Raw genomic sequence first — 27,324 nt, forward strand, 5'->3', positions numbered from 1 at the left:
TGGCGTGCTGGCCATATAAATGAATCGGTGCAATCACCGAGAGGCTGCGGCCTCTTGAGGCCGGTCAAATAGGTTTTCACAAAAATTTTTAGATGTAACAAAAAAATATTTTTTTTATTTCTAATCGGATGTTAATTTTGCTAATAATATGAATAAAACGTTTAAAAAAATCATTTTTTTTTAATTGTGAAATACAGTTTAAATAAATGAGTAAAACTCTATAGTCTATATACATAAATAGATTGCTACAGATATTATTTATTTTCATACATACAAGTATATTTATGGTTTTATATTTTCCAATTTCCTTCAAACATGTATGGAATTAAAAAATTCAAACTCTGCAGAATTAAAAAATGGAAAAACGTCTTGCTCATTTTTGACCGAATTATTGAAAGTATCTAAAACGATTTGATCAAGACAAATCAAATCGTTTTATGATGATATAAGCACTCTACATCCTAGAAATTTTGAAACAATAAAAAAAATGGTATACCTTTGATAGCATTTAAATCATTTACTGAAAAATTAAGAAAGTTTTATCCTACCATATCTGCGACTGCAATTACAGAAGAACTCATGGATTTTGCAATAAATGGATTGTATTAAAAATAGGATTTTGCAAAATACTGAGATTATAGAAGATGGAGTTAATGCATATGTTCAGCCTACAGAAAGTATGAAGTAAGCTTATCCAAATTTAAATAGTATAATATAAAGCATTTATTAACTCTTTAGTGACACAAGTATCTTGCGAAAAAAGATTTTCAACATTGAAATACATAAAAAGTCGGTTAAGAAGTACTTAACACAAGATCATTTTTATGCTAATGGCTATAGAAAAAGAAGCTTTGTATGAGCTTAAAAATGATGAAATAATCGACGAATTTGCTCAAAAATCTATTTTAATGCGGAAATTATTGATCGAGAGTTAAGTAATTATTTTATAAAATAATTGCAAAATAATATTTAGATTATTGCGTTGTATTAACATTTTAAATATTGTTAAATTAAAGTATTTGTACTGTACTTGTATTTGTACTCTCTTGTATAAAGCCGCGTTTACACGATGACAATTGTCATCACGTGGTTGCGGATTGTCGGAGGCCAGTCCAGTTGAACGAGAAGATGTTTATACGGGGCCAACTATTGCCATGGCAGTAGACAGCTAAAACATGACCGACTGCTCGTCATCTGTTGTGTCCGGTGAGGACTTAAAACTAATGTTAAATCAGCTTTACCGGGAATTTATCAGTGAGTCTTGCAATGTGCTAGAAGAGGAGTTACATAAGAAGAGGGAGTGGACTAGGAAATGACTTCGTCGCTCCACTTTGGTGCCATTTTGCTAAAGAATAACCAGACGTAACACAAATAACACAAACTACGTGTATGTTTTGACTGACACAAGATAACTAGAGGGAACTGGCAAAAAACAAAACAGCACTACTGGCCTACACCGTTCACACGGCGCCAATTGTCGCGACAATTGAGATTTCGAGTGGGGGGGGGACTCACTGGGCGCAGCTCATTGTCCTCAGTCTACTCCCGGAGACAACTGAATTTTGGGCCAATTGCGAGGGCAGTTGGCAAGGCAATTGGCCTGAAGTGTTTAGACGAAGACAATAATTTCGTGCCAGTCAGTTGTCTTCTGACAATTGTCTCGCCAATTGTCATCGTGTAAACGCGGCTTAATTGATTTACTAAAATGCAACTTAATACATAATTGAAAAATTCTCAATTTTATTTTACTTGTACCTTAATTACATCAAATTCATATTATATTTATTTAGGAAATTATGGTTTCTGCCTTACTGCATACAATATTGTCATTCATGTCAATTATTATTTGTAAGATTTATTATTCTTAAATGAAAAAATATAGCAAATTAAGAAAAAAATCATTGAATTCAAAGTTTTATGTTTGATTCAAAAATAAATTATATTTTTGTTTTTTTTTGTTTTTTTAAATACCGAATAAAACATCCTGATAATAGAAGGTAAAATGAGGATGCGAGGCCGCTTTTCTATAAAATCACCGGGCCGCTTGAAAAGTTCCAGCACGCCACTGCTCGATCTACCGTTCGATCGTCGCGTGAGAATGCAGGAGCAGGAAGGACGAACAGTGCGGCATCGGCTTAAAGCCGATGCCGCACTGCAGGAGGCTAGATGGTGGCTTGGAGGGTGGATTTTAAAGGTGGATGGTGGAGGGTCACTGCATCCTGGACGCAGTGAAAGAGTGAAATGAAGTCAGAAGTCAGTATCCAACTGACTGCTGAGGAATCTTTTGTTTCATTTGTTACGTTACATTTGGTTTGTTTTTTAGCATATCGTCATATTAGAGGTAAAACTCACTCACTTAACTTTTCAGAAAATGGAGAAAAATCGACTTAAAGGCAAAAATTGCTTTTTAAATTCCCCTGACTTGAATATAGGATTTTTTTAATGCAAATGCAAAGAATAAATAAAACAGATATTTTAAGCCATGTTTCGTCACATAGTGGGTCTGCTGGGTCCCAAATTGCCCTTATTTTATACACAGCACTTATTACGCTTTCGTCCATAGCGAGGCTACCCGGATGGATTATCAAACACGACTGATATGGGTGGATAGACGCCTGGCGGAACACCGGTGGGTAGATGATAGTGGGAGGCCACTGCGGCTACCGTCGTTGTATTATTCGTGGTGTAAGTAGCTGGATGGTCGCCAGGCGGGTATCTACCATCCACCATCCTAGCAAACTTCCTGCACTGCGGCATCGGCCTGATACTGCTCAGATTCAGTTGCTTGTGACAAGTATTCACATGCGCTTTAGCTTTTTTCTTTGTACAGGCGCTTGTACAGGCTAGGGCAATACAGGTCATAAATCAATTTGCCGAAGCCTTCATACGTTGGAGTAATTTCGAGAGCCCGACGCAGAAGAAATGGGGCATGATGGATCTTGTCATCATCCTCTTGAGCCGATGCCGCACTGCAGGATGCTAGATGGTGGATTTTAAAGGTGGATGGTGGAGGGTCGCTGAATCCTGGACGCAGTGAAAAGAGTGAAATGAAGTCAGTATCCAACTGACTGCTGAGGAGACATCATGCCTCTCTCTAAAGTTGCGAAAAAAATGTTACTATCTTCGGCAATTATAATGGCATATACCTAATGTAAAAAAAATGTTTGTCATTATTTTATTACTAAGCTGTTATTTTTAAGTAATAATAATGAGCGCCAGCACGTATTAGGCGGCCGTCTATGGTGAGTGAGAGAGAGATGCCATTCCGGCAGTCCAATGGGGCATCTTACTCGCACTTAGCCGCGTCAATACGATCTTACGGCTTATTGTTAATAGTTAAAAATAACAGCTTAGTAATACATTAATGACACATATTTCTTCAGGATCATGTAGGGGGGGCTTTAAACTTTGATTTAGTCACTTTCTGACTTTCATAATAATAATTTTTAACCGAGTTATTAAGTCTTAAAAATGGCCATTTTCGCGTTTTTCAAATTTTAAATTGCTTATAACTCGAAAACCATCAGCTTAAGAAAAAAATTACAAGAGACCATTTTTGTCCAGAATGGTCTAGAAAAGTTAAAAAAGATTTGTCCGGACCAAAAATAATAATTTTTGCAATTTGATTGAACAAAAATTGTTAAATAAAATTTGGACCACTTTTCTCGTGGGCGACTTCTTGAACCTTATTCTGGGGTGTATTACAAATGTGATTATGCAAAAAATTATTGCACTTCTTTTATAAACAGCCCTTATTACGCTTTCCTCCATATATGTAATATATTTATAGCGAGGCTACCCGGACGGATTATCAAACACGACTGATATGGGTGGATAGACGCCTGGCGGACCACCGGATGGGTAGATGGTAGTGGGAGGCCACTGCGGCTACTATCGTTGTATTATTCGTGGTATAAGTAGCTGGATGGTCGCCAGGCGGGTATCTACCATCCACCATCCTACCAAACTTCCTGCACTGCGGCATCGGCCTTGAGGCTCTGGAATATATAGGCCACCGGACGACTGCAAAATCGGGTAAGGAGGTATAACGAAGCGTTCCGAAAGAATGAATCGTATAGAACTCCGCATATTATATCTTCTTCTTCTACGGCACTACAGCCCAAATTGAGCCTTGGTCTCCTTTATTTTTTGCCTCCACCTTTGCTTGTCTGTGGCTGCTCTTCTCCATACACGGACTCCTAAAAGGGCTTGTGCGTCGCTGTTTATTGTGTCTTCCCAGCGCTTTCTTGGCTTTCCAACCGGTCTCTTTCCCTGCATTCTAGCATTCAGTGCTCTTTTTGGTAGCCTATCCTCTCCCGCATATTATATACCTAAAGCAAATATTGACTTTCTCACACATGCTCGCTATACCACTGCTAGGAAGACAGATCTGGAATAAAACTTTCAACAATGTATCTGGCTTGACAAACTCTGCTACGACGCCATAGCCGTCAATAACCATATTACTCCATACTTCTGAGAAAACTTCACCAGCCTTCTGAAATTTCTTTTTTCAAGGTCATGATCTTTTGTTCTCCCTTGTTCATCCAAATGGGTTCCCATAAGAATCATGCGGAAGTGTAAGTCCAGATAATTCCCGGCTGAAAGGCGCCATTCTTCTCTTAACGCTATTGAACGCGCTTATACCAGAGAACAACGACCACAGTTCGTTGTGGTCATTGTTCCCTGCTTATACCAGGTGCATTTGTAAAGATAAATATTGCTCTAGATCATGCTTGACAAAGTTGTGTAGGGCATGGGCAATACTTTTGAAGTATTGATACATGAGCTAAAATATTGAGTTTGTTAATAGAATCGTATAATATTTTGATCACCCTGTACAAAATTTTGTAACAATACACATACGTTTGAATATGTCAAATACTTCTATTGTTAAAATCCAAGAAGAAATATGCCTCCGATTCTTACAGAGTCGTAGATATTCAGTGCCAAAACAACAGAATAACTCCCACCACTTTACCAATTTATCAGGTAGTAGGTATAATACATAATATGTTAAGACTAAAAGCCCATATCGAAGACGGCAGAGTCCTGACCAGTATTCACAAGTGGAAACATCTGGTGGTGCATTCAAAACAAAAGAATTCGTAAGAGTCCTTTTTCATCTTAGGCATTTAAAATAATTACCATGTAAAGTATCCCGTGTCGCTACAGAAATTTGGGTGGAACCAAAGAAAATTAAAGTGTTGTTGGTTTATATAATATAAGAATGATAAATGATTTTTTTTATCAGTCACACCAATGCCACTTTCGATTTTTGTGTGCATTTGACGAAAAAATAAATACATGTAACGCCACTTTTCAGATGAGTTTCGGGCATTTTCCTTAAAAAATAAATACACGTGATATTATTACTAGACCCCCTCCCCCTTGTGATGTTTCGTGATTTTTTATGGAACCCTCCCCATTTTCGAGCCGCACGTGGTTAATGGACAGCCCCATAAACATTTTTAACACATAATAGGCATAGGTATAGTTACGAACTGTCGATGTTATGAAGTGTCGCCGTTACGAATTGTCCGTTACCATTTGTGAAGTTACGAACTGTCGTGTTACAAGATCGTGTTATACTATTTTTTATATACCTTTTTGTATCGGCTCTTCCTTAGAATCTTCTTTTATCCTTTCCTTCGCGTTGTTTTTCAACACATCTTTAATACTATGAAGATTCTTTTCATTCGTTGTTTCGTAAGCTACTTCCACCAACTCTGCAGCCTTTTCGGCTAGGTCCTGCGATGTGGCCACTATTACTCCTATTGGTTGACGGTCATACTGCACAACTCCGCCACAAAAGAGCTCTTCTTCTACGTGATAGAATGTTAGAAATTCTGCCTCTATGGGGGTGAAGGTGTTCCGACCGGGGATGTCATTCTTGTCAAAAAATGCCACTACTCCGTCCAATTTCTAGAAAGTTTTTTTATTATTATTTATTAATATTATAAATAGTCCATTCTTTCACGGTTTTTGCTCTAAATTTTGAAGAACCGCTGGGATTGATATGAAATTTGGCATACGCCTAGCTTACATGTCAAAGAAAAAAGTGATATTGTGCCGATGTGTGCTTTTCCCCTGGGGGTGACTTTCACCCCCTCTTGGGGGTGAAAAAATATATGTCCAAAATAAGTCCGGAAATGGATAAACTGACTAATTTTAAGTAACTTTTGTTCTATAGAGCTTTTTCGCTAAGTCAACACTTTTCGAGTTATTTGCGAGTGAATATGTTCATTTTTTCAACAAAATAACTACATTTTTAGACGGTTTTTCGCAAATAAATCAAAAGTAAGTATGTTATCGAAAAAAACCTTCCTAACAAAAATATAGCATGTAATAGTATATTAAGTATGGAGAACGGTAAGGGTTTTATACCGATCGAAGACAATTGTTTGGAGGAGGAGCGGAGTGACGACTCCAATTATTGTCTGAGATCGGTTACCCTTAACGTTCGACATGCTTATAACGTTTTTTGCACGATTGATACCATTATAAATTATAAAATTAAACATTCTCGTCATATTGACTAGTTTCATTCATTTTATCAAGATAGATACTTTGGTTGTTAGGTAGTAACTAGGGTGCATAACAACAATGGAGAATTGAGTTTTTATTTAGTTGTCAATAATTTTAAGTACAATTTTGATTATTATAAATTAAAATATGAGCGAAAGTGAATTTGAAAAAATTGAACGGGCTTGGGAAGAAGGGTGTTCCGCAATTATTCCCGAAAAATCCAAAATCCGCTATCAAAATACCTACCAAAGTTTTAAAAAATGGTGCGAAGGCAAGAATTTAAGAATCGAAGAAAAGACTCTATTGGCATAATTCGTTCAAAGACATATGCAGTTGAAAGCTCCTGGAAGCCTCTGGGCAGAATATTCAATGATTAAATCCACCGTTTTTCTTTATGATGGCATTGATATTTCCAAGTTTTCAACTTTGATCGCGTATTTGAAGAGAAAAAATGTTGGCTATAGGCCTAAGAAGTTTCAATATTAATAAATAATTCGTTAGTTTTCTTTATTCTTTCAAAAAATAAATTAAAATTAAGAGATTTTTTAACTCGACGGTAAGTGAATTACTTACCGTCGAGTTGGAGTACTTACCGTCGAGTTGGATTACTTACCGTCGAGTTGCTAGTAAATCTCACCTACTGAAGTAAAATCTGTCACGGTAAACAGTCAAAAATGATCAATCGTGCAAAAAAAAGTAAAAAACATGGTGTACGCGGTAGGTCTCAGGACCTCGTAGAACCAGAGTTATAGCCAATGAAAAATAGATTCATATTCACCAAATTTCAAATAGAATATTTCGAAGTGAAATATCCAAAAAATTAAGCAATTTTTGTGGAAAACCCATTATAACTTTTTTAAAGTGTTAAAAAAAGTTTTATTTCTGTTTTTATAAAAAGTTTCTAGCATTAAATTTAAGCAAGTTACGCTCAAAATAAAGTTGGTCCCTTTTGTTTTGGCAAAAAAAAATCGGGAAGACCACCCCCTAATTAGCAACTTAAATGAAATGAATCGTTAACGCTCCACAAATTATTTTACTTATGTTGTGTTTATATGATCTGTAAGTTTCATCGATTCAAAGTGCTTATTTTTAAAAAAAATTGGTTTTAAAATAAAATTTTCAAAGATTTTAATTTTGAAAAATATGCTTTTTTTTCAAAATAACTTAAAAATTGTTAGAGATACCAAAAATCTCGAATAACAAAAAAAGTCAGCATTGCTTTTCTGAATATCATGTATTTTTTTGTTTTTCTGTTAGGCAAAAATTGATTAAGATTTGGTGTTTCTAAATTTGCATACATTCGTGATCAGTGACCCGTTCAACCCCTTTTAACTACAGCCCTTTCAAAAATAAGGACTTTGAACCGATGAAACTTACAGATCCTATAAACAATACATACAGAGTCAAGAAACTTGTGAAGTCGTAACGATTAAGTTCATTTGAGATACTAATTAGGGGGTGATTTTCCCGATTTTTTTACCGAAAAAAAGGGACTAACTTTATTTTGAGCGTAACTTGTTTACTTTTGATGCTAGAATTTTTTTTTATAAAACAAAAATGAAGCTTTTTTAAACACTTTAATTAAGTTGTAATGAGATTTCCCCGAAATGTGTTTCATTTTTGGTTACTTCACATTAAAGTATTCCATTTGGAATTTGACGAATATGAACCAATTTTTAATTAGTTATAACTCTGCTTCTGCTAGGTACAGAGACGTGATATTTACACCATTTTTTAAATTTTTACAGGCTATATTTTTTCTACAAATGTTTTTTCGACAAAATACTTATTATTTGAGTTATTTGCGAAAAACTGTCTAAAAGCGTGGTTATTTTGTTAAAAAAAAATGAACATATTCACTGGCAAATAACTCGAAAAGTATTAACTTAGTGAAAAAAATCTATAGAACAAAAGTTACTTAAAATTAGTCAGTTTATCCATTTCCGGACTTACTTTGGACGAATATTTTTTCGCCCCCAAGAGGGGGTGAAAACCACCCCCGGGGCAAAAGCACATATCGGCACAATATCACTTTTTTCTTTGACTTGTGAGCTATGTGTATCCCAAATTTCATGTCAATCCAAGCGGTTCTTTAAAATTTAGAGGTTTTGCAATATTTTACCGTTAAAGAACGGACTAAAGATGAAAATATGCTGATAGTTATAATGCTATACCTAGCCCATTCGTCAGAAATTTGATCTCTAACAACGAGCCGAAAAAGCTGAATTTATTGAGAATGTCAATTTTGAAACCCCAAAAAATATTAGAATAAATATACACTCACCGGCACAAAATTCCGCCACCCAAAATTTTTGATTAAGTTTGAGAATCTATAACTTTATTATTTATACTCAAATTTTCAAGATTCTTGCATCCATTTGTAGGTACATGTATTGATGTCGTTTGTTATTATTCCGGTAACAAAAAATGTTTGATTAGATGGCATTATACGGGGGTGAATGGAAATGTATTTTCTCCTAATTTAAAAAAAAATTCTGTGGAAAAATTGAAGGGCTGATTTCATTTCAATTTTTTTTGTGTTATCCTGGAGGTATCATTAAGGTTCTGTTTTTTAAATTATCCGAATATCTCTTTTCTTGTAAGAGCTTTAAATAAAAACACTGCTTTAAAGGTTTATTTAATTAAAAATATCAAACGCACTAAAATTAACAAAACAAAACAATTCAATAGCGGGTATGTCCACCTCTTGCAGCATAGACTTCTCGCAATCTATTTGATATCGAATAAAAATGTATTATCCTTGCCTGGGGAATAGCCCGATATTCCTCTACCAGGGCCATAGCTGTATCAAATTCTCAGAAGGCCTAGGATGACGGCGATTAGCTTTTTTTAATTCATCCCATAAATGCTCCATAGGATTGAGATCTGGGCTGCATGCGGGCCATTCTAATCTTATCAATCCAACCTCTGTTTTACGAGTCAATCAGTGTTTTTTTTTCCAAAAAAAATGGTACAGCTCTTACAAGAAAAGAGATATTCGGATAATTCAACAAACAAAATTTTAGTGATGCCTCCGAGATAATATATGACAGGACTATGAAACAAAATCAGCTCTTCCATTTTTCCACAGAATTTTTTAAAGTTAGGAGAAAATACAACGCTTCCATTCACCCCTGTATAATGCCATGCAAGTAAAAGTTTTTTGTTACCGGAATAATACCAAACGATATCAATACATGTACCTACAAACTGGTGCAAGAATCTTGAAAATCGGAGTACAAATAATATGTAAAGTTATGAATTATTAAACTTAATCAAAAATTTTGGGTGGCGTAATTTTGTGCCGGTGAGTGTAGTTATTGACTGATTGAAGTACTAACCATAGCCTTTTGGGCATCTACTTTTATAACTCTTGACAATGGCTTAGCTTTAGCAAGTACAAAAGCTGCATGTAGCTGGCCTACTAAGTCTGGCATGTCTGAGATATACTCTGCTTCACCTAAAACACGATGGTATTGTATTATTATTTTTTTCTATTTATTTTAATTTTATATACAGTAACACTAAAAACGCAAGTAATTTATGATTTTATTATAAACGCAAGTAAATTTTATATACAGTAACACTAAAAACGCAAGTAATTTATGATATATTATTTATTACTTGACAATACAAATTTATATTGTAGACAAGGTCTTCCGCACATGGGTCGATCGAAGACACGTTTCGAAAACAAATACGCTCCATGACTGGAAACGTGCGTCTCACTCGAACTTTCTCGTGCGCTACCGATCGCAAGGGACGAGAGTCGTACAAGACGAGGAGATTTGCAATCCTAAACGCTTCGTCTACGGAGCTCAATGCCACAATGAAGGAACTTGAGTGGCGGTTAGAGATCTACGCGACTGGAATCGCGTCAACTACTTCGAGCGTCGACCCATGTGCGGACGGCCTTCTCTCTATAATTGAAATTCTCGTAAGTTGTTCTCTATTATCTCGTTGTTCTGTAATTCCAACAAAGACCCCCCGTACCCTCTCGTCCACTTGTTATATGTATATTATATGTATAGTCTGTTCGCTAAACTCAGACGCAACTTTCTAGATATTTTAGTCGGTAATTTTGCCAATTTTACTAAATAGTTAATAATCACTAAATAGTTAGTAATTTTGCCAATTTTTGCAAAATTGGCAAAAAACAAAAAAATTATTGACTAAAATATCTAGCCAGTTGCGTCTGAGTTTAGTGAACCGACTATATCTATATATAATTACAGATACAAGAAAATTAAAGCCTATGATACACGAGCAAGATCATACATATAAGCAAAATGAGTACCTACAAAATCAGCAAATAAAAGCAAGACTAATTTGTTGGCCTTTCGGCCAAATTTCGTTCTAATCTACCATCTACCTGTTCTATATGAAGAGGAAAAATTATAGTTACAGTACCAGTAGTTTGCAGCATCGCTTCTTTTTTTGTAACTGGATAAGAAATCGGATACATGTCTTCTTTTATTTCATATTCCTGTTTACTCTTGGAGATAGGTCGTTTCAATTTAGATTTTCCTGAGACGTGACTTAAAGTCAGTAAATTTTGAGGTGCAATACTAAGAATATACTGAAAATATACAAATATTTTAGAAACTATGAAATCATCGACATTTTTTATTAATCCATTAAATCGAAAAAGTTAAGACTCATAACAGACAAGGACGAATCGGTTTTGAGGTGGATGTAAGAGGTAGCATTCGGATTTTTGCAGGTAAAGTTAGGTGACAACTTCAATAATTATAATTGACTTATGCTCCGTCTCAAATATGCCCGGAACATTAATAAAAAAAATTAATTATGTAAAATCTCGAAAAATATCGATTTTATTCTATTTTTATTGCTTATAACTTTAAAACGATTCATTTTGGAACAAAGTCGTAGGAAAAGAAAATAAAGATAATTGAATTGAATACGACTAGTTTAAAATGTCTTAAATTATTACTCTTTCTGCAAAATAGCAATAAATAGGAAATAAGGGGGCAAAAGGGAGTTTTTCAACCACTTTGGTTGCACTTAGAACCTTCATAATTCGCTTAGAAAATTCTTACAATATACTTAAACCGTCCACCAAATTTCATTAAAATCGACCAATAGACTTTGCATAATAATTTTGCAATCTAAATTTTTTTAAAAAAGTTTAAATTTTTTAAAAACTTTCTGAACAAAAAGTAGACCATTTAGAAGTTTGCTAGTTTTTTTACATATAAGTAGGTTCTCTACCTATCTAATACACTTTACAGAATTAAAATCGGTTTATTTAAGCGACCTCAGCACTGTTTTAAACTTATAAACAATGTTTTAGCTTATAAACAAATACAGTGAGGACGTTTGGGTTGGAATAAATTCATTTTCTTGAGAATGGGAGACTCTGTAGATAAATCCCGAAATAAATCGATTTTTATTTTTAAATTATAATTTTTTGGCATAAATATCATACTAGTGATGTCATCCATCTGGGTGTGATGACGTAATCTAAATATTGGAATTAATTTAATTCAAAAAAATTTTTTAATTCAAACCGTGTATAAATAATTATGTTAATGTTTATATTAGTGAATACAAAATTGAATAGGCTTTCGATTGAGCTATCACACGGCACCTATTCTCATTTAAAAAAAATCATCAATTACGTCATCACGCCCAGATGGATGACGTCACTAGTATGATATATATACCAAAAAATTTGAATTTAAAAATAAAAATCGACCTGTTTAGGGATTTATCTCCAGAGACACCTATTCTCGAGAAAATGAATTTATGCCAACTCAAACGTTCTCACTGTATTTGTTTATAAGCCAAAAAATTGTTTATAACTTTAAAACAGTTCTGAGGCCGCTTAAATAATCCGATTTTAATTCTGTAAAGTGTATTAGATAGGTAGAGAACCTCTTTATATGTAAAACAATCAGCAAACTTCTAAATAGTCTACTTTTTCTTCAGAAAGTTTTTAAAAAATTGACCTTTTTTTAAAAAATTTAGATTGCAAAATTATTCGGCAAAATCTATCAGGTCGATTCTAATTAAATTTAGTGAACCATTTAAGTATGTTGTAAGAATTTTCTAAGCGAATTACGAAAGTTTTAAGTGCAACCAAAGTGGTTGAAAAACATTGAATAAAAACAGGCTTATTTTGCCCCCTTACTTTGTATTTATTGCTATTTTGCAGAAAGGGTAATAATTTAATACATTTTTAACCAGTCGTTTATCATACAAAATTCAATTATCTTTATTTTATTTCCGTGCGACTTTGTTTCAAAACGAATCGTTTTAAAGATATAATAAAAAAAGTAGAAAAAAATCGATGTTTTTCGAAATTTTTAAATATTTTAATTTTTTTATTAATGTTCCGGGCATATTTGAGAAGAAGCATAAGTCAATTATTATTGTTGAAGTTGAACCTAACTTTATCTGCAAAAATTCGAATGCCACTTCTCACATCCAAAAATAGACGTTTTTTCACAGATACGCCCTGGTCTATAAAAATTTAGTATTTTCCAATATGAAAATATATATGTTTATGAAAGCCAATGAAAGGTAATGAACCCTCTAATGAATCTTCTCTCACCTTAAGACGACTCGTTTACTTTCACATACTGCATTAACATTAATTTGTAAATCCATTCAATTCCTTTCATTCCCTAATTACCATAATACTCTCTTCTTCCGATATCAATGTCATCTCATCATTACTAATCAATCATGATTGGCTGAGCTAATTACTCAGCTAATTAAATGAGAAAAAGACAAAGTCAAACAGGCGGAATAACAAAAGATGAAAGAAATACGAAAGGTATCAAAAAATATGTTACCCTTTACAGGGGCTTCCAAAAAGAAGCTAGGACAAATAATCCCTGACAAAAAATCCGTACAAATTATCCCTGGACAAACAATCCCCGGACAAAAAATCCATGGACAAATAATCCCCGGACAAAAAATCCCCACAAAAAATCCACACAAAAAATCTCGGACAAATAATCCCCACAAATTTTTTTGGACAAAATATCCCCACCAAAAATCCCGGACAAAAAATTTAAAAACTTTAAATTATACATAACAAAAACTGTGTGGAAAATATGGGGAATGAGATAAGGCCCCGTTTTCATGACAGGTGCTTAATGCGCGATTACAACTACATGCATACATTTTACTTGAGACCGTTCACATTCCAACGAGCGTCTTAATGACCTAAAACGCCAGTTAGCATGAGAACGGTCTTCAGTAAAACGTATGTAGCGAAATGAATTTCGACTCAATTCAAGCTTTCTGCTTAACCCAGGTATAACATACCAAAAGGCACCGCCAGGAAAACATTAGACTTTGCGGTTCAGAGAGCCCATATGAAACGAGTCTTTGTACTCTATGCAGAGTATGGCATTAACAAAATAAGAAAATCTACGGTTTCGTTTTGATTAAAATCTGTCTTCCTCCATCCCCCGATAGCACTGTTAATGCCATACTCTGCATAGAGTACAAAGACTCGTTTCATATGGGCTCTCTGAACCGCAAAGTGGAATGTTTTCCTAGCGGTGCCTTTTGGTATGTTATACCGGGGTTAAGCAGAAAGCTTGAATTGAGTCGAAATTAATTTCGCTTATTCCCCGTTAGAGGGCGTTCTATCCATACTGCGATATAAATTATTTTAATTTATATCGACAATCTACGGTCGGAATGGTAAAAATCTGTCTTCCTTAGAGCCTCCTTGACAACAGGTAGACCTAGAAATAGTGCTATCGGGGGATGGAGGAAGACAGATTTTAATCAAAACGAAACCGTAAATTTTCTTATTTTGTTAATGCCATACTCTGCATAGAGTACGAAGACTCGTTTCATATGGGCTCTCTGAACCGCAAAGTGGAATGTTTTCCTAGCGGTGCCTTTTGGTATGTTATACCGGGGTTAAGCAGAAAGCTTGAACTGAGTCGAAATTCATTTCGCTTATTCCCCGTTAGAGGGCGTTCTATCCATACTGCGATATAAATTATTTTAATTTATATCGACAATCTACGGTCGGAATGGTAAAAATCTGTCTTCCTTAGAGCCTCCTTGACAACAGGTAGACCTAGAAATAGTGCTATCGGGGGATGGAGGAAGACAGATTTTAATCAAAACGAAACCGTAAATTTTCTTATTTTGTTAATGCCATACTCTGCATAGAGTACGAAGACTCGTTTCATATGGGCTCTCTGAACCGCAAAGTGGAATGTTTTCCTAGCGGTGCCTTTTGGTATGTTATACCGGGGTTAAGCAGAAAGCTTGAACTGAGTCGAAATTCATTTCGCTTATTCCCCGTTAGAGGGCGTTCTATCCATACTGCGATATAAATTATTTTAATTTATATCGACAATCTACGGTCGGAATGGTAAAAATCTGTCTTCCTTAGAGCCTCCTTGACAACAGGTAGACCTAGAAATAGTGCTATCGGGGGATGGAGGAAGACAGATTTTAATCAAAACGAAACCGTAGATTTTCTTATTTTGTTAATGCCATACTCTGCATAGAGTACAAAGACTCGTTTCATATGGGCTCTCTGAACCGCAAAGTGGAATGTTTCCTAGCGGTGCCTTTTGGTATGTTTTACCGGGGTTAAGCAGAAAGCTTGAATTGAGTCGAAATTCATTTCGATTATTCCCCGTTAGAGGGCGTTCTATCCATACTGCGATATAAATTATTTTAATTTATATCGACAATCTACGGTCGGAATGGTAAAAATCTGTCTTCCTTAGAGCATCCTTGACAACAGGTAGACCTAGAAATAGTGCTATCGGGGGATGGAGGAAGACAGATTTTAATCAAAACGATACCGTAGATTTTCTTAAAATGTATGTAGTTGTAATCGCGCGTTATCAAAAGTCGCATTAAGCACCTGTCATGAAAACGGGGCCTTATCTCATTCCCCATATTTTCCACGATTTTTGAAAAAACTCACACTCTTTTGTCATGTAAAATTTGAAGTTTTCAGCATGGAATTGGAATTCGAAATTTGTTAAAATTTCGGGAAAAATTTTTAGAGAACTATTCGGCAGCAAATATTTCTTGGGGATTTTTTGTGGGGATTATTTGTCCGGGATTTTTTGTGGGGATTTTTTGTCCAGGGACCATTTTTGTCTGGGGGTTTTTTGTCCAGGGATAATTTGTGGGGATTTTTTGTCCGGGATTATTTGTCCGGGGATTATTTGTCCGGACCCCTCCAAGAAACAACACTAGTCGAACGTCAATTACATACTTCAACTGCTGAGTGTAAAGTTTTATTTCCGGAGAAATAAATAAATCTCTTGGGACCAGATTCGGGTTATTCCTGTATTCGTGGTTTCTAATACTTGCAAACCAAACGAATGATGAATGAAAGAAGACTTGGGGAGTCTTAAATTTGCACTTCACTACCTGTCTATTCATCAAGGTAAAAATGCCAACGAATTATTGGTCCCTATACTCAGATACGAGTAAACTAATATAAAATGAAAATGAGAGACATCTTATATTTCAATTCGTTCAGGTAGGGGTATGGTATAGAGGTAAACATTTAGGTATACCCCTCCCAATGCCGTCTGGAAAGAAGACTTTCCAGGATCATTTTTAATATTTTGATATTAGAAAATACAATATTTATGAAAGCGGACAAGTAAAATAAACTTACTTTATAAAATAAACTAATAGTACACTTTTTCGAATATTCTGGCGAAGGGTGCATTAAATTATCTTCGGGATTTAGTTCACCGTCCAGACTTTTGAATACTTGCTGTAAGATGTCATTGTCAAAAATATTTTTGCCTCTAATAAGGTTTTCAGTATTCGAGGCATGGATTTTTGAGCCTAGTGTACCAATTACTATATTTGCGTCTTCTACCAGATTTTGATCAGAAATTTTCAGTAAAAATGCTGTATTAATGCTAGCATGAGTATTTTGAGAACGTTTCATTATCTATAAAAAAAATAATAAAAATATTACAATATATGTAGTTCAAAGTCTTTTATAAGAGGGAGAGATGATTCAAAATCAACCATACTGTTTTTTGCTTGGACTATAGTCGTTTAGCCAGTCTCAATCAAAAGTAAATGTATTAAAGATATTGTCAATTAGTGAAACATGGTTATTATAATAATATTACAATAGTTTACTTCTTATTTTACCTACTCATTACAGTTAATGTACATACTATGGTAATAAATATTATAAATATAAAAATATACTATACTTAATGTTTACTAAGAACACATAGTGTATACAGGGTGAGTCACCACTAACGGGACGGAAAATTACAGCTAAACGGTAAAAGATTTGAAAAAAATTTATAATGAATAGTTTGTAAGTTGATAAAAGCTACATTTTAAAATTATTTTGAAATATACAGGGTGCCCCAATAAATGGCGGCGTATCAAAGTTATATTTTTTCTTATGGAACACCCTGTATTTTATTGCATTTTTTAATTATCCGCAAAAAATAAGGATAGCTTAATAAGGCTTCCCTATACCTATGTACAGAGTGTTCTGAGTTATCTTGACTTTTCTTAAAATGTAAAGTTTTAAAAGAAGGCTTATTCTCAAGTTATTTAAGAAATTATAAAAACATTACTTTTACATCTAAATAGTTGGATATTGGTTGAATGTAGTCCATAATTAATTATTATACATTTGTCTACAGGGTGTTCAAAATTTACAGTTTCATTATTGGAGTATTCAATGTGTCATATGATGCTTATTTTAAATGGAACACCATGTATATTAATAAATAATTATACTAACCAAATTTACCTCTTTCGAATGGTATATGAATGTCCTATACCTAGGTGTCATAGTTTTTGCGTAATTTACAATTATTTAAATTCTTAATCTGTAAATCGATTTTAAAACAAAAGATTAATGTCATTGTATGACATTGTCAGTTTATGACAGTACGGTCTGGTAATTATCAAAACTATAAACATCCGTGTATGATATTCAATTTTTTTTACTTAAAAATGGCTTTGGAAGAGCCAATTACATTCAAATTTAATTGTTCCTAAAAATGAATAATCACACTATCTATGAAAGAGTAGACATGCTACTTTTCATTGGGGAATATTTTTAAAATTTTCTCTTAGCTTCTAAAGTTTACGCTTAAAAGTATCCTGATAGAGGACACCCAAAAAAGGACGTCTTTGAGAAATTTCTCGATAGAATCCGTGCTGCTGGTAATTTTGCATAGGTAGGAAAAGTTAAATAAAAATAAACTATTTATTTTTGATGACGTCAACGAACTAGATGTCCTGCTTTCTGTTACGTAAAACCCAAATACTAGTACCTACGTGAAAAATGTCGAGTCAATTGGAGATCAGTCTAACAAGTGTATGTATAATACATAAGAAAAACCACTATCATCCGTATAAAACTCAACTACACCAGCATTAGACAGAACAGGAAAGTTTAACTTTTCGTTTATAGACTTTAGAATTTGGAGAAGATCCTGATTTTTTTTTAAGAATGTATTGTGTACAGACGAATCTACCTAATTTTAATAATAATCGTCTAGTTAATAGACATAGCTTTCATTTTATTATGATACAGTAAACAAACATTTTACTGTTTATCGCCAACACCGATGAAGTGTTAATGTTTGGGGCAGTATTCTGAGCCAGTACGTTATCGACCCATATTTTTTTGACGAAAATCTGAATGGAGCAACTTTTTTAAATTTCTTAAAACCTTCCACTTAGCGTGCGAACAAACATGTGGCTCCAAGTGGACGGAGTTCCTGCTTATTTTTGACGTGATGTTAACAACAACCTCAACATAAAATTTAGAAATAAATGGATAGATTGATTCGGTCCATATATTTGGCCACCTAGGTCACCAGGATTGACCAAGATGAATTTTTTTTAAATGGGGTTATAATAAAAATATTGTAAATGCACTTCCTAACGCAGAAACCTGTGTTTAGTACAATCTTTGATTAATATACATGGTGTTCTAATAAAATACCCATCATATTATGCTACATTGAATAATCTAATAATGAAACTGTAAATTTTGAACACCCTGTAAATAAATGTGTAATAATCAATCATGGAATGCATTAATTATAAGATAATTACCAGACCGTATTGTCATAAAATGACAATGTCATACAATGACATTAATTAACTTCATCTTTTGTTTTAAAATCGATTTACAGAGTAAGAATTTAAATAATTGTAAATTACGCAAAAACTATGAGACCTAGGTATAGGACATCCATATACCATTCGAAAGAGATAAATTTGTTAAGTATAATTATTTATTAATATACATGGTGTTCCATTTAAAATACGCATCATATGACACAATGAATACCCCACTAATGAAACTATAAATTTTGAACACCCTGTAGACAAATGTGTAATAATTAATCATGGAATACATTCAACCAATATCCACCTATTTAGATGTAAAAGTAATGTTTTTATAATTTCTTAAATAACTTGAGAATAAGCCTTCTTTTAAAACTTTACATTTTAAGGAAAGTCAACATAACTCAGAACACTCTGTACATAGGTATAGGGAAGCCTTATGAAACTATACCTTATTTTTTACGGACAATTAAAAAATGCCATAAAATAAAGGGTGTTCCATAAGAAAAAATATAACTTTGATACGCCGCCATTTATTGGGACACCCTGTATATTTCAAAATAATTTTAGAATGTAGCTTTTATCAACTTACAAACTATTCAATTTAAATTTTTTTCAAATCTTTTACCGTTTCGCTGTAATATTTCGTCCCGTTAGTGGTGACTCACCCTGTATATTTTACAAATAAAAATATTAATGTTAATTATTTAAAATAAATACATTCTTTCTTGTTTTTTTTTAGTTATGTTTTTATGTTTGTATTTTAAATAGTAGATTTTTTAATTTAATCATTTTTTAAATTTATTTTTGTTTCATTTTTTATTATTTTTTTTACATATTTTACAAATATATATAACTAATTACAATAATATTTTACTATCCAACAAGAAAGATACCAAACAGTCAAAAATTTTCTTTTTATTCAGTGACAGAATAAAGAGAATATTTACAGGGAGTGGGATATTCTGGAAATGGTACCAGATGCATCTAAACTATTGATGCAACCTAAATCAAATGTTGAAAACTGTTTACGTCAGCTGCTTTTTTCAAAAAGGGATGAATGGGAGTCTTCTTCTTAAGGTGTCGTGCATTTCTGTGTAGGCGTCCACCGTACATTGTCTTGTCAGATGAGATGTTAGATCTTCTTTTTCTGGTAGCACTACAATCCGAGAAGGGGTCTTGGCTGACTGCACAACTCGTTTCCATCTCGAACGATGGTCCATGATAGTTGGGTCAGTGGGTAGCCCCATTGTTCTTGAATCTGACCATATATTGTCTCTCCATCGCATTCGTGCGCGTCCTAAGGGCCTTCTTTCTATGGAAGCTTCCTCCCAGATCAACTTGGCACAAGGCGGTTATTAGGGAGTCTATGGACATGGCCCGCCCATCTTAGACGTTAAGATTTAATTTCTTGGACTACGTCGCTAGCCCTATACATCTGCTTGACCACAGCATTTGTTCTCATTCGGTATTGGTTGCTATTAGGGTCGTGATAAGGTCCAAAGATTCTTCTGAGGATTTTTCTCTCAAAACATCTAAGTTTTCTTTCAATCGCTTTTGTCAGAGTCCACGTCTCACACCCATACATGAGCACCGGTATAATCACTGTTTTATTTATAAACAAAGTAAGTTATCAATCGAAGTAGCACAGAAAACGACAATAAATATCGTCTCCATACCACCAGATTGACAACAGGTGGAATACTTTCTTTGGTTACAACTTCCCGAGATTTTCAAAAATTATAAATTATACAGGATGCCGATGAAATTAAGATGAGAGAATTTTAAATAATTCACAACCCATCTGCTCAGCGTGGTAAAAGTTCCAGCAAGAAAGATTCCTTAGTACTCAACAAAAGAGTAAATGAATTAAAATGTAAAAACATTTTCAATTTCTTTGCAACACGAAAATGCAGCAGCTGCATAATACTCTGGTTAAATCGGAGAGTGCAGGAAGAGTCTATACCGGTTTCGGAGGTTTTTTTCTCCTCATCAGTAGTCCCATATCCTCAAGAAATTGAAAATGTTTACATTTTAATTCATTTACACTTTTGTTGAGTACTAAGGAATCTTTCTGGTTGGAACTTTTACCACGCTGAGCAGATGGGTTGTGAATTATTTAAAATTCTCTCATCTTAATTTCCTCGGCATCCTGTATGATTTATAATTTTTGAAAATCTCGGGAGGTTGTAACCAAAGAAAATATTCCACCTGTTGTCAATCTGGTGGTATGTGAACGATATTTATTGTCGTTTTCTGTGCTACTTCGATTGATAACTTACTTTGTTTTTCGGTAGATGGCTCTAGTACATCCGTGACATTTCGTTGTTTGCAATTCTGAAGGGCCCAAAGTATGATACCTGGGGAAATCGGAGAGAAGAGGATTATGGGACTACTGATGAGGAGGAAAAAGCCTCCGAAACCGGTATAGACTCTTCCTGCATTCTCCGATTTAACCAGAGTCTTATACAGCTGCTGCATTTTCGTGTTGCAAAGAAATTGAAAATGTTTATACATTTTGTTTTATTTATATTCTCGTGTTAGGCTCTTAGATTTGATAGTAACAGGCGGGCTGAAAAGTTCGTAGGCTAACATGGAAAGACTTTTTTTTTGATAAAATTTGATTTTATTATTAAATATAGTTACCTTCGAGGGTGATACAATGATTATGGCGGTCATACAACTTTTCAATACCATTTTTATAATACAATTTATCTTTAGCCTCAAAATAAGCCTCAGTTTCGGCGATTAGCTCTTTATTGGTGCTAAATGTTTTTCCAGCGAGCATTCTATTGAGGTCAGCTAACAGGTTGTAGTCGCCGGGAGCCATATCTGGTGAATACGGTGGCTGCGGAGGCAATTCGAAGCCCAATTCATGAAATTTTGCCATCATTTTCAGTAATTTGTTACACGGTGCGTTATCTTGATGAAACAGTACTTTATTTTTCTTCAAATGGGGCCATCACGTGCAGTCCACTCGGCAGACTGTCGACTGGACTCCGGTGGGGAATGATGGAGCCATGTTTCATCCATTGTAATATATCGACGCAAAAATTCGGTTTTATTACGATTGAATAGCTTCAAATACTTCTCAGAAACACCAATTCGTTGTTGTTTTTGATCGATTGTGAGCTCTCGCTGCACCCATTTTACACAGAGCTTTCGCATGCCCAAATTTTCATGCCAAATATTTCCGTCACGTTCCTTTCATATCTTTACAGTCTCAGCTTTCTCGAACAACTTCACCTTATGGTCATCCAAAATTATTTTGTGGACTTTTTTTATGTTTTCATCGGTAACAGCCTTTTTGGGGCGTCCACTGCATGCATCGTCCTCGGTGCGTGGTGCTTATTTCGCCTCATTTAAACTTAGCAAACCATTTCTCAACAATTGATTTTCCTGGTGCAGACTCTTAATATTGTTTATCAAGCCAAGCATTGGCTTCAACAGTATTTTTTTCGCCAAAAAGCAATCAATTATTAAGGTACGAAATTCCTTTTTATCCATTTTTTTTAAACTAACATAAGTTGCTTCACTTAAAATCTTTTAAACTAATAGTTCGACAGCTGTCAAATTTATAAACGCATCTTTTGAATGTTAGGGCTGACTAAAAATGATATGGATTAATACTAGCAGCGCCATCTATGTGTCAGCCTACGAACTTTTCAGCCCGCCGATTATTGTGGATACAATTAAATACATACAGCAAACATACATCTGTTTGCTGTCTGAATTCTCCCTTTAATATATTATATTCCGTGATATAGTTATTTGCGCTGATTGTCGCTCCGAGATATTTAAAACTTTCCACTCTTTCAAAGTTATATGGGTCTATTGTCATAATTTGCCCTATGTCACATGTATTTGGTTTTCTCTTCATTTACCCTTAAATCAGTTTTCTTTGTTTCTACCTCTAATTTATTAAAAGTCTCCTTCACATTGGTGACTGTGTTTCCCACAATGTCAAAGTCATCCGCGTAGGTATGCTAGTAGTAGATGTTAGATGTTAGGATAGTCAGGATTAAATAATTCTGTTTTTAGCAGAATTACGAAGCATTTCATAGCTGTGGATTCCTGTCCATTGGCTAATATTACGCAGCCATCTGCGTAGCTCTTACCCTTTATCTTTCCTTCGAGTATCAGTTGCTGAAAACTGTATCGTTCTCCTCGTAATATGTGACCCAAGTATGCAGTTGTCTCACTTTTTTACATAATGAGAGTCTAATAGAATGAATCTCATAATGGCAGATCAATGCTAATATACTGTCGAATCTAAGACTGATGAAGGAGCTGGAGCTGGAGTATACGGAGAGAGACCAAGGCTGTTTTAGTTAAATCTTAGCTAATCACTTTACTATCTTCTAAGCGGAAATGTATACTATAGAGATGTGCCTGTAGGAACTAAAAAGAGGAGCTGCAGGGACAGATCTATAAAAATTATATATCATTGCCAGGCGTCATTACAGACATTGGAATTGAATAGGATTGACTTCAAATTAGTTTGGAAATGTCTTCAAAATCTGATTGGGATCGGAAAATGGAACAAAGTAAGTTTACTCTGGTGCCTGGGCATAGTGGTATTGAAGGGAAGGAGAAAACGGACCTACTTGCCAGTGGAGGGACAAAAGAAACATTCAAATGCCCAGAGCCTTTCACTGGTATAGCAAGAAGCACAGTCAAAAAAACAATATCGGACTGGATGCAACATATCCACTGCACTGGTACGAACAAATGGGTCTCAGACATTCAAGAAGAGAACCAAAGATCTACTAGATATGAATAGGAATGATCTGCGAATTATCGTAGATCTGTCTTCTAAGTCACCTCAAGAGGTGCGTGAACAAAGTTGGACTGAGAGAAAATGTAAATTGCAGATTCTGTCAGGCTGATGATGAGATGACAGAACAGGTTCTCTGCAACTACTAGGGTTGGATATGACAATAGACCTCTTAGGTCAAGATGAAGGGTACTTAAGCACCCACTCTTACTGAATCTAACCTAACCTAAATATCAAATATTATGGTGATTCTTAATCATATTTAAATTGATCGTATTCAGTAACATACTTACCTTAAAACTTTCAAAATAATAATTTTTTGACTGGTTCGGCAAAAGAATACTCTTGATAATCTTGTTCTCCATATTTATTTTTAAAAACTCCCTTGGTTTGACAAGTTTTTTATTTTCTTCTGTATCAACTAAAATTAAATGAACATGGTCATTTAAAATTTATTTTACTTACCTATATGCTAGAAGAAGTCAGATTTCGAAAGTGGTTGTTTTTAAAAATTAAAAAAATAATGGGGGGTGTGATGTGTGAAGAGGGTCGAGGTAATAAAATTTCAGAGATTTATGAGGTAAAAAATTAAAAGACATTTAACAAAAAAATCAATTTTTTTGCGAATGAAATAAATTAATTAAGAAAAATATAGTACAAAGACGTATTTAATAAAGAAATATATTTATCGAGAAATAAATATATACCCATATGGACGAATCCGCTATATTAGAAATTTGTCCGTACATTAATTTAGTAATAAATCATTAACTTACTTATTTGTAATGTCGCGTTAACAGTTTCTAAAAGCAGAAATATATCTGATGGGAACTCGTTATTCTTGTGTTTAATCATTAAGTTTCCAGCTAACGTTCCTATCTAAAAAAAAAAATAAGAAATCTAATCTTAGACAAAATATGGTATTTTTGTTTTTTGTATTTTGAGAATTTATGATAGAATACTGAATACTGCATCAAAAATAGGAAATACGCCCTGAAAGCAATCAAAGAAAGACAAAGATACATGAGAGGCAAAAGGAAGAGAACTGAAAAGTATTCTTCTTCTTCTTCTTCTTTTTGTATAGACATGACTGTCTGTTTTTTCAATACCTCTAGTAAGTTGTCGTTTCATCGTTTTCGTGGTCTTCTCACTGATCGTCTTCCTAATGGGGAACCGTCTCTCGCTGTCCTGACTATCCTATTTGTTGTCATTCGGCTTATGTGGTCATTCCATTCTATTCTTCTGTTTATTACCCAGTTATTAATGTTATCCACCTTGCATCTCCGTCGTATATCTGTACTGCTAGCTCTGCCCCATAGAGTCTTACCATCGATTTTTCGAAGGATCTCCGCTGTTTCGAGCAATCTTTTTGTCCTCTCTGTGCCGGGTCGTGTTTCTGCCGCGTATGCCATTATTGGTCTGATGACTGTTTTGTAAATTCTGCCTTTCATTTCTTTTCCGATATTTTTATTTCTCCATATTGTGTCATTCAGGCAACCTGCGGCTCTGTTTGCTCTATTCGCTTGATCTTCCACTTCTGTTTCGAGCCTTCCGTAGCTAGATAGTGTGATGCCTAGGTATTTAAACTCCATCACTTGTTCTATTATCTGACCTTCCAGCTCCAATTTACATCTTATTGGTCTGCTGTTATAACCATGCATTTTGTCTTTTTTGAGGAAAATAACATGTTAAATTTTCTGGCGATTAGGTTGAATTGGTGCAGTATACGTTGTAAATAATCTTCACTTTGAGAGATTAGTATTGCATCGTCCGCATAGCAGATTATTTTAAGTTGTTTTTCTCCCATTTGGTATCCTTTTTTAGTTCTTACTCTTTTTATTACTTCGTCCATGATCAGGTTGAACAATAAAGGACTCAAGGAATCCCCTTATCTTATCCCATTGCCGGCTTCAATTGTGTCAGTTAGTTCATCTTTCACTTTTACGTTTATTGTGTTGTTCTGGCAGATGTTTTCTATCGTTTTAATTATTCCCAGAGGTACCTCTCTCGAGTATAACAAGTGGATAACGTCCTTTAATGTGACCCTGTCAAATGCTTTCTGAAGGTCCACGAAACATAAATATGCCGGTTTGTTGTATTCCAACGATTTCTCTTGAACTTGGTTCATTATAAATATAGCGTCAGTGCATGACCTTCCCGACCTAAAACCTTGTTGTTCTTCTGCTAATGTTATAATTTCATTCAATTTGTTTGTTATCACTTTTGTTGTTAATTTTAATGTTGTGTTTAATGAGTTAATCCCTCTGTAATTCCCCGGGTCTGATTTGTCTCCTTTTTTGAAGAGAGGTATTAGGATGCTTGATCTCCATTCTTGTGGTAGGTATTCTGTTTTGTTCTATTATTTTTTGTATTAGTTTTAATAGTTGTTTAGTTAGATCTTGTCCTCCGTACTTTAGGAGTTCGTTCGATATTCTGTCCTCTCCTGGAGATTTTCTATTTTTTTAATTTTCTTAATGCTTCCTTTACCTCTCCCTCCTCGATGTTTATTTCTTCGTTTGTCGTAACTTCATGTGTTGGTGGTTCATTATCGTCGCCTTTAGCAAATAGAGATCGGAAGTAGTCTGCATGTTTCCTTCTGAATGTGTTTCGCTTTTATTAATTCGTTCATCTCCTTTCTTTGCCCTCTGATCATTCTCCATACTTCTTTTTGTGTTCCGTAGAAGTCGTGTTCCATCTGTTTTGAGAAACTCTGCCAGTGCTCCCTTTTTATTTGTCCCACTAAAGTATTCGTTTCGTTTCTGATTCGTTTGTAATGGTTGTATGCCTGTTGTGTTTGTTTTGTTCTGTATTGTAAAAAGGCTTTCTTCTTTTCTTCGCATCTTCTTTAACTTCCTCTCCAAACCACGTGGTTTTCTTCTTTAATATGTGACTATTCGTTACTTTTCTCTCTCCAAGTGATTCTATTGCAGCGTCGATTATGTTATCTTTGAGTTTTTGCCAGCTTTCATCGATGTTATCGTTTTCTAACATTCCATTCTCAGCAATCTTCTCTGACATTCTTTTCCTGTATAAGTATTCCGTGGATTCCGTATGTAGTACTTCGACTTTGATTTTTGTTTGTGTTGGTGCTGCCCTCTTAGGTGCGAAATATTTCATAATGATTCCTATTTTACATAATACTAGGCTATGGTCGCTAACTACATCTGCTGAGTTGAGGCATCTTACCTCGATTATTTTTGATGGATGTATATCTCTGTTGGTTACAACATAATCTATCATAGATCTTTGTACACGGGTGTTTATATTTATGTTGGTCTTTGTGATCGTTGTGGTTGAAAAGTATTATTGACTGCAGTAATTCCTCATTATTGTTCAGCCTTCTTTGTCCAAAGTTGAACATAGACCTTCGATAATTTCTTCCAGTTCTGTCGGTCTTGATTTTCCTGCCGCCAATTCTTCAGATATGGTTTACCTCCGCTTCTTCTATCTGCTCATGGTTTACACTCTCTAATTTTTTGGGATTCATCGCCTGTTATTCATTGTGGCCTCATGGCCAGCCCAGTTTCACTTCATGCGCTCGATGATATCTGTGACGCCTGTCCTTCGTCTTATTTCCTCGTTTTTAACCATACTCGTATCTCAGAGAGTCATTCCAAGTAACGACCATTCCATTCTCGTTGGGGCCCTCTGAGTTTGATTGCTGTGGCCTGGATTAAGGAAAGTATTTTGTATGGTGCAGCGATATCCAAGTATTTAAGTCTTCTTGGTGGTAACTCGAAAGTATGTCCTTGTGGCTACCATTTATTTTTGCTGGTAAAACTCGACCAGCCTGTCACCCCTGTTATTTCTATCTTTCTGACCATATTCCCCCACTACATCGGACACCTTTCCTCCACCACACTGTTTTGATTAGTGAAGGTGAAATAATATGAAGATACATAATAGAATAATTCCAATCTTGT

At 34.6% G+C, this 27,324-nt stretch overlaps 1 protein-coding gene across 3 annotated transcripts in view; it reads right to left on the bottom strand.

Moving 5' to 3' along the window:
* Nucleotides 1-27,324, bottom strand: part of LOC114327560 (uncharacterized) — a 122,605-nt gene that overhangs the window by 34,757 nt on the left and 60,524 nt on the right. For 2 of the 3 annotated variants that reach the window (XR_007700102.1, XM_050658081.1), the window contains exons 7-12: nucleotides 24,178-24,280; nucleotides 23,695-23,822; nucleotides 16,175-16,459; nucleotides 10,939-11,107; nucleotides 9,870-9,988; nucleotides 5,607-5,925 (exon numbers count right to left, since the gene is read on the bottom strand). Coding sequence is in view for 2 of the 3 variants with exons in the window: in XM_050658081.1 (XP_050514038.1) it covers nucleotides 5,607-5,925; nucleotides 9,870-9,988; nucleotides 10,939-11,107; nucleotides 16,175-16,459; nucleotides 23,695-23,822; nucleotides 24,178-24,280 (1,123 nt within the window). In the remaining variant the exon portion in view is untranslated. The remainder of the gene's footprint in view (nucleotides 1-5,606; nucleotides 5,926-9,869; nucleotides 9,989-10,938; nucleotides 11,108-16,174; nucleotides 16,460-23,694; nucleotides 23,823-24,177; nucleotides 24,281-27,324) is intronic. The other variant, XM_050658082.1, reaches the window with a different exon arrangement.

The sequence above is a fragment of the Diabrotica virgifera genome, chromosome 8 (genome assembly GCF_917563875.1).
Source record: "Diabrotica virgifera virgifera chromosome 8, PGI_DIABVI_V3a".
Lineage (NCBI taxonomy): Eukaryota > Metazoa > Arthropoda > Insecta > Coleoptera > Chrysomelidae > Diabrotica > Diabrotica virgifera.